Source organism: Citrus sinensis, chromosome 9, assembly GCF_022201045.2.
Source record: "Citrus sinensis cultivar Valencia sweet orange chromosome 9, DVS_A1.0, whole genome shotgun sequence".
Taxonomy (NCBI): domain Eukaryota; kingdom Viridiplantae; phylum Streptophyta; class Magnoliopsida; order Sapindales; family Rutaceae; genus Citrus; species Citrus sinensis.
The window spans coordinates 3653424-3662436 of NC_068564.1; the positions used below are offsets into that span (position 1 = coordinate 3653424).

Consider the following 9013-nt stretch of genomic DNA (forward strand, 5'->3'; position numbering starts at 1 on the left):
GAGCTGACAAGAACATATTTGATGAAGCTTGATGGCATTTGATGGGATATAAGGGTAAATATTTATTAATTTGTTTACTAAATAAATTTTTTTATTTAATAAAATTTTTTTATTTGTTATTTATATCAATTATGTTTATTTTGTTTAGGTTAAAGTACGAAACACAAATTGGAGATGGACGTTTTTTTTTTTGGTGTGTTTTATTTTGAGACTTTCAATGTATTATTGTGGCTTTATTTGAACAATTAATTTTTATATTATATTAATGTATTATTGCAACTTTATTTGAACAATTAATTTTGGTGTGTTATATTTTAAAACTTTGAACGTATTATTGTAGTTTTATTTGAACAATTAATCTCGATGTGTTATATTTTGAAATTTTGAATGTATTATTAAAACGAACAATTAATTTGTTTAAATTTTATTCAATTTTAAATTTAATTGGTAGTAAAATTATTTTATATTAGATTTTTTTAATTTCATTAGTTTATGGATTGGAGAGAACTAAAATTTTTAATTCGCAAATCAATTCGCAAAATGATGGATTTGGATATGGATTGAGTTAAATCCGCATCCGATCCGCAGATGTATGGATTGGATATGAATTGAGTCAAATCCGTATCCGATCCGCAGATGTATGGATTGGATTTGGATTGAATTTAATCAATCCGTGGATTGGATTGGATTGGATTGAAAAATTATAATCCGCAAAATCATGGATCAGATATGGATTGATGTCCAATCCGTAAAATCTGATCTGCGAACACCCCTAGTAGTTGGATTTGAAAATGTGAGAGAAGGTTTCATCAAGTTGGCTTTTTGCCTTTTTATGGGCTCTACAATTATGGGGTATTTTTGAAATAATATTAATATTTCTTGTTTAAAAAGAAATACATTTGATAAAAGCACTTGGATAATAACTGATTTTATAAAGTAAATATAGTTAGGACATTGAGAATGAAACATTAAAATTGAGGTTAATTTTAAAACAATTAAATATATTTGTAGTTTTTAAATTACTTCAATAATAAATATTAAAAATCCAATACAAGGGTATATTTGTCTAGATGAAAAATTCTAAAATTCCTTTCTTTTACTAATTTTATCTTAAAACGAACAAAGGAAATTAAACTCCCTATCCTTTTCTTCTTCTTTCCTTTCTCCACCTCTCTTTTCCTCTCCTCTCATCTCCTCTCTTTCCCTACAATTGAACATAGCCTTAGGGATTGTTTGGTATGTTGGATTGGATTACATTGGATTGGATCGGATTGAATAAGATAAGATTGGATTGGATAATATTGGGTAATATATAATATTATGTTGTGTTTGGTGCAATATTAGATTGGATTATAAATAATCATGTCTTATATTATAATATTACACTTTACAAGTTGTTATTATTATTATTATTATTATAAACTAAAATTTTGTATTATTAATTATACAAATCAACCTCAATGATATTAATGAAATATAAATCATAATTTAAATAATTTTTATTTTGTTAAATATATTTATTATATTTTTATTATTTTTATTCAATAATATATTATTTTATAAAAATTCGAATTTTTGAATATTAATTTTATAATTAATTTATAATGTAAATTTTAAATTACAAAAATATTTAATAATTAAATAAATTAAAATGGAATTTTAATTTAATCTGAAATTAATAATGATTTTTAGTTTATTTGTTATTTACATGATTAAAATCAAATTTTTATTACATTTATCACATATTACTATAATTTTAATATTTATAAATTATTATGTTTAATTGAGTTATCAATATAATTCAGTACTAACTAATCCCATGAGTCCCCGGGATAATTTCTTTTCCAAAATTAACATTAGCTTGTGAGCTCGGAATAACTAAATCCCAATACTCTTGACAGAACTAAGCATGAGACTAGGATAAAATTTTTTAAAAAAATTCTCATACACCATCGAGTTATGCTAAAAAACATTTTGTTTATTTCGATGAGATGGGTGGACGAACCATCCCAATTCGAAAGGTCTTCCTGCTATTTAGTATTACATCGATGGCTTCGCTTGCATCACCCGGCATCAATGGTTTTGATATGGAATTAATAGTATTTTTGGAATAATTACTAGTCAATAAGAATTTTTAATACGTTTTCCCTAAGATTTGTTAAATTAAGAATCAAGGGCAATTGTTTTTGGAAGTGCATTAATTGTGATCTATCCCACCACCACCGATTATGATTCAATTTTGAAAGGTAAACGTAAATGTGAAAATATGCTTTTATTAAAATGTAACAACAAATTTATATACAATGATGAATTAACTAATGTACCAATCTTTTAACATTCTTATGTCAAGTGTGCGTTTATATTCATAATATTATGTGCGGTTGAGAACTAACTATCTTCTTTTTATTATTATTATTTTTTATCTTAATCAAGAGGTATTCAGGACCATTTTTTTTTTTATTATTTAATAACTTGCAATCACACATCCTTATAAAAAATCAACAAGAAAATTTAACACTAACTACAAGTGATGTGATACAAAAAGAGGAAACTGAAGCCGTCCAAATCTTTACATAATAAAGAGAGAATATATACGATTAATTGTAGAGCTTGATTTGGAAGGAAGATATTCATATGCAGGAGAATCTTCAATTTGAAAGCGGATCGTCGTAAGTTTTGAAAGGGATCACATCTTAATTTGTCCTGAATAGCTGGAAATCCATACTAAAATCTTTATATTCAATTAATCCTCTCAATTTCCTTTAGTATGATCCGTAATTATCTTTATATTTATACGTTATGCAATTAGTAAAATGAAATAGACTATTTAACTAGAATACTGGGTGGAGGTGTGAACAAACATTGTGAAATTGATATTACACGCACATATATATAAAGTATGTGAAAGAAAATTTCTATAATTTTATTTGGAATTTTCCTTGAACCGTTTAGCGCTATGCTTGGTTTTCTTGTCTAAGTTAGATCGGCCTCTTTTATACTTATTATTTTCCTAATTATTTAGTTATAGTTACGGGATAAATGTTCTTTTTAGTATTTAAAATTTTAAAAATTACTACAAAATGTCAATATCGTATATGTTTTCGTTAAAATCAAGTTAATTATTTTGAAGTTTTTACATGATGCATTTCATGTTTGTTTGAATTTTAAGTTATATTAGATAAAAAGAAAATTAATTTTTTTTAAAAAAAAAAAATTAAGTCCAAAAGTAATGACAAAGACGTTCTAAATAATCAAAAAGAAGAGGACTAACAGGATAATTGGCCCAACCCCTGCCAGGACCAAAGGGGAATTTTACCTTTTGCAGGAAAGAAAATCCCAACAAGGAAAGCAACTCCTCTATAAATATGTCAATCTGATTACTCGGTAGCCACAATCCCCATTCAGTTCTCAGTTCAAGAAAGAACAAACAGTTGCTATCTAAATCATAATAAAATCATGGCAAGAATTGCCAATCTCTTGTTGGCACTCTCTGTTTTATGCATTATGGGCATGGCCAAAGCAGGCACAATCACTGAGCTACCTAGTCATAATGGTGACTCAATCTTCATTGAAACATCATGCAAATCCACCAGATATCGCACAGTCTGCGTGCAATCTCTCTTGCCTTACGCCTACAAAATCCAACGAAGCCCGCTGCAGATGGCGCTGGAAGCCTTGTCCGTGAGCCTCTCCAGGACTAAGTCCGCAGACTCATTTGTGTCAAATCTTGTAAAACACAAGGACTTGAAGCCAAGGGAGCAACAACCAATTGACGACTGCCTGCAGTTGATGGGTGATTCGATTGACCGGCTTAGCAAGTCGGTTCAAGAACTGAGAGGAATCAGTGGAGCAAATGATCGTGACTTTTTGTGGCACATTAGCAATGTTCAAACATGGGTTAGTGCTGCTTTGACTGATGATGATACTTGTCTTGATGGGCTGGCCGCCTTGGATGGTGAGGTGAAGGATTCCATTAGGACTAGGGTTTCAAATGTTGCTGAAGTCACCAGCAATGCACTTGCCTTGGTTAACCAGCTTGCCAAAACACATTTAGAATAACGGTGAATGTTTGTTGATATTTGATAATAAAGCTTTATTGCATTTGAATTTGGGTACTTTAATTTATGACCTCAGTTCATTTGCGATTTTGAACAATATCGTAATATGTATTATGATTTTTTATTTTTTATTTTTTATTAATATTATATAACTTTCCATATTTTTGTGTGTGTAGAATTTCAGTTTTCCACCTAGTCTACAAACAGATGTTCTTCTAACAATGGGTCTCCCATTATTTAAGAAATTAATTACCAATCATATATACACACACACTTGACAAAAACTTGAACTATGATCCTTGGCCTTGACATCTCTTCAATGCTCCTCTTGCGCTCAAACGGTGTACTCAATCTAAGTCGCATTAATGAAAATAAATCTCAATACTCAATGTTTGCCAATCAATTCATAGATATTTGGTTGATTAATTTTGGTCCATAATCAAATTCTTCAATTTATAATTGTATTATTTTGTATACGTTTTGTGTTGTCAGTTCACAAAGGGGAGTGAATCAAAGATACGAAAGAACTAACAACCATCATGAACTGGCCCACGTATGATCGATCAAAGCCATTGGCGAAGAATTTGCTTTCGCTGGCAGAGATCAGAGGAAATGATAATCTCGCCAATGGATTATTAAATAAACTAAACATTACAATCATAATCATTGTATACCTAAAGATTATTTGTCAGATTAAAAAAAGAACCATACGCGTCCATTCCTTATTAGCTTGTTATTGTTATGAAAATATTTTTCTATATAAGACGTATCATGGTACCCTTTTTTTATGTATATATCATAATCCGCAATTATGTTCACGTTTACAAATTCAATAATGATAAAGGAATTATAGTTTTTCTTTTTTTAAAAAAAAAAAAGAAAAGAAAACTCATGAATTATTATTTTATTTAGAACAATTCTATACGCAACAACTGTATCGGATACCTAATTTCTTTTCCACCCCCGGAAGAAAAAATCAGTGAGCTAGGTTGGCGAAATAAAAGGTTGGAATGATTTAATTTGGTAGCAAAGCCAGAAAATTGACCTAAATCAATTGGTCACATGCTACGGAGACAGATGGATACCTAGCTTGTCCAATGTTTTATTAGTGCATTACTTTTTATTTAATTAAACATGCGCTAACTACACTCTATACTTTTTTATCTATAGTGTATTAATGTTTGAAATAAAGAAAAAAAAATATGGAGATGCAGTTTGTTTAATTAAATAGGTTAGAGAAACTATTTTATCCAAAATTTTAGTTTAGATAGTGATGCAGCGAAAGTTTAATGTTCAAAATATTCCGTTGATTCTAAAGAATACCGGAACAAAAGAACAACTAAATTCACGTTGATTCAAAAGAATACCGCGAACTTAGGGGTTAAGACTCGTTGATTCCGTAGAATACCGAGAATTAACTAAACTCAAATACTCACAAAGAGATTTGAAAATTGAAAATATTATTGAAATCGAACATATATATTCCAAAAGATACAAAAGACACTTATTTATACTAACTAAGAGACTTATCATAATTTGATTAGAAAACCTATTTTAATAAGACTTATACCTAAATTAGGAATATTACTCAAATAAGCAATGCCTAAACAATAAAACTCTAAATAGGAAACCAAATTAAAGTAGAATACAAATTAATTAAAATATTCCTAAATATTATAAATTTAAATCTAATTAAGATTTCTTCAATTTCTTGCTCTGCATCATTCCCGCCAGGCTTGAGAGAATTCGTCCTCGAATTTTGTATGTTGTAGTCTTCAAGAACATCTTCATGTGCATAAGGATTAATTTTTAAAACAGAGCTTCGACATAGACAACGAACTTTAAATTTTCCAACTTTTGTAATAACGTCCATCCAATCAGGGGCGGATCTCAGGAGAAAATTTAAGGGGGGCCAAATTTAAACTTATAATTTTGATACTATTAGAAGTAATAAATTACAACGAGACCAAATCATCCAAAAAATAGTAAGATACTAAATGAAAACAATTTTACATTTATAATTCATTAAGGAAGATGATTACAAAGCAAAAGAGCCTCCACCCATACAAAATTTCAAGTCTTAAAGTACTGAAGCTATCAAAAGAAAATAAAAAACTTAAACAGAAACCATCATAACTATAAAGGGAAAAAGCTTCCTCAAGCAACAAAATATTCTTAACATAAGATACTAAACCCACCAAAATCAGGATCTCCAACATTAAAATGGAATACGACGTTCTTTCATATCTCGAAACTCGTTGACTATTGATTCAATACTTAATTTTTCTGCAATTTCCCTTTCAATGTACATAATCAATGAATCTGTAAGAAATTCATCCTCCATTTTATTGTGAAGTCTTGTCTTTACTATACGCATAGCCGAAAATGATCGTTCTGTAGTTGCAGTAGACACTGGAAGAGTTAGCACAAGAACAATTATTCTATAGACAAGGGGGAATATTGTTGCTTTTCTAGTACTAACCAACCATTGGCTCAAGTCAGAAATGGTCGACAAACTTTTGAACTCTGGATGTTGAACTACATTATACTCATAATGCTCAAGTTGGATTTTTAAATTCATTTTATCAACGTCTGTAAAATCTGCTAGATAAAACTTGTCAGCCAATTGACAAACATCACCAATTCTAAATGACTCCCTACATTCACGAGGATCAAGTGCTGAACTAAGTATAAGCAATTGCACTGAATGTTCATTAAATCGACTACTTAACTCTTGTAATTGGCAATCTATAACAACATAAAACAAATTTACCCTATAATGTTCAGCAACAGTGAAGTTATCTTCTTGACGCCGAGCTCGACCTTGTCTTGCAACATACTGAGCATTCATTTCTGGAATATCTATATTTCTAACCTCACAAAATGATTTCACTTGATTAAGCAAAGTAATCCACCCATCATCTCTAAATTTCTGTATAAGTGCTTTAGTTGATGAAACAAGATGCTTAGCATGTAAAATATCTTGAGATTTAGATTGCAAAGCTTGGCAAAGTATATCAGTGATTGCCATAATTTCTTTCATGAGGTGCAAGATAAAAACAAACTCAAAACTAGTCATTGCCTCATATGCAGCATCAACATCTCCTCGTTGGAAAGCATTAGTGCCATCTTCAATAATATTAAGTAGAACAGAACATGTTGCATTGAACATTGTTATTAAATTGGAGACTGACTTGAAGTGAGAACTCCATCGAGTATCCCCAGGCCTTTGTAAAGTGCCAATTTGATTAAGCCCTCTCCCACTCTCAAGCTCATCAATGGAAATCATGTACTCAATGTCAGTAGCTTGAGCACATTTCAGTTCTTCATTGCGCTTACAAGAAGCACCAACAATATTCACAACCGAAGACAGTTTAGTAAAGAAATGATGAATAGGAACAATCTCATGAGATACTGCAACTAAAGCCAATTGTAGTCGATGGGCCAAACAATGAATGTAGTAAGCATATGGACAATCTTTCAAAATTAAAGCTTGTAAACCATTCCACTCACCCCGCATGTTACTTGCACCATCATATCCTTGCCCTCGAATATTTTGAATACTTAAATTATTATGAGACAGTAGAGAGTATATCCCATCTTTCAAAGTCACTGCAGAAGTGTTAGAGACATGAACAAGTCCAAAAAAACGTTCTCGCACAAAACCATCTTTGTCAACAAATCTCAAAACTACAGCCATTTGTTCTTTCTTCGATTCATCACGTGATTCATCTACAATTAAACAAAACTTTGCATCACCTATTTCTTCACGAATTGCCTTTTTTACTTTCATGGAAAAGACATGTAAAATTTCTTTTTGAATATTTGGTGATATATAGGAGGCATGTTTTGGAGCTTTATCAAGTATAACATCTGTAATCTTTTCATTATTAGAGGCAAATGCTTTAAGTAATTGCAGAAAATTTCCACGATTTAATGAATTTTTGCTCTCATCATGGCCTCTAAAAGAACAACCTTGAAAAGCTAAGTATCTAATTGCTTCAACTGTAGTCTTTAACCGCAGTCTATTATTTTCAATTTCATGAGAGGAATAACAATTAAATACCTGTGGCAGATGCTGAGATTGCCTCATCAAATCCTCACATGATTTTTCAGCCTTTTTATGAGATGAATTCAGATCCTTTTCCACATGATTAAGGAAGGCACAATTTTTCCCATCTTTAACCTTTCTCCAGACATTAAACCCATTAACAGTATAAGCCTTACATTTTGGATGTGCAGATGGTGTATTAAAGAGATAACATGGTAGACAAAAAGCAGCATCTTTTATAGGTGAATATTCCAACCAAGAAGGAAAAGAATCGAACCATGAAGATTGAAAACGACGACGGTGCTTTTCTGGTCCAGATTTGGGATACTCTGAAATTCTTGGTTGATATGGACCGGCCATTATGTATGCTCTACGAATTTCATCCCGTTGATTAACATCATGAACCCATATTTGTGGACGCAACCCTGGATCACGCTCCAAAAGTTTAGTAATAACTGGATCTGTCTCAATTCTTTGAGCTTTTAAAGGTGGATTTCCAAAATTTGGTGAATTGGTAAGTGAGACTTGTGAATTTTCAATATTTGGAGATTTGGTATTGGCTTCTGCATTTTTCCTTTTGAAGTATTGATTAATTTTTGATGGCTTACTCATGTTTGCTGCTGGGAAATTTAGGGATTTCGGTTGAGTTGCAGGTGATTTTTGAGATATGATATTCGCGATCGCGATTTTTGGCTGATGTTCTGAGTTTTGTGGCTGATTTCTTTTTTCTTTTTTGTTTTAATCATTTTGATGGCATTGTAAGTGGCTTTAGTGGGCTCTCGGGCTGTATAAAATCAAATATTTTAACGAAAGTTTGCTTTCATTTTAAAAATAAAAGTTGTTTTAATCATTTTGATGCCATTTTAAGTGGGCTCTCGGGCTGCATAAAATCAAACACTTTAAC

The 9013-nt window shown here is 30.8% G+C and overlaps 2 protein-coding genes across 2 annotated transcripts; one reads left to right on the forward strand and one right to left on the reverse strand.

Annotated features, from left to right (window-relative positions):
* Positions 1-3375: 3375 nt before the first annotated feature.
* On the forward strand, positions 3376-4107 carry LOC107178608 (21 kDa protein-like). Its single transcript, XM_015533970.3, has one exon. The coding sequence runs from the start codon at positions 3457-3459 to the stop codon at positions 4057-4059; it is 603 nt and encodes a 200-aa protein (XP_015389456.2). The 5' UTR covers positions 3376-3456; the 3' UTR covers positions 4060-4107.
* Positions 4108-6276: 2169 nt separating this feature from the next.
* LOC127899719 (uncharacterized) lies at positions 6277-8721 on the reverse strand. Its single transcript, XM_052433432.1, has one exon. It carries the CDS (start codon positions 8719-8721, stop codon positions 6277-6279), a length of 2445 nt encoding a protein of 814 aa, XP_052289392.1.
* Between the last annotated feature and the right edge of the window lie 292 nt (positions 8722-9013).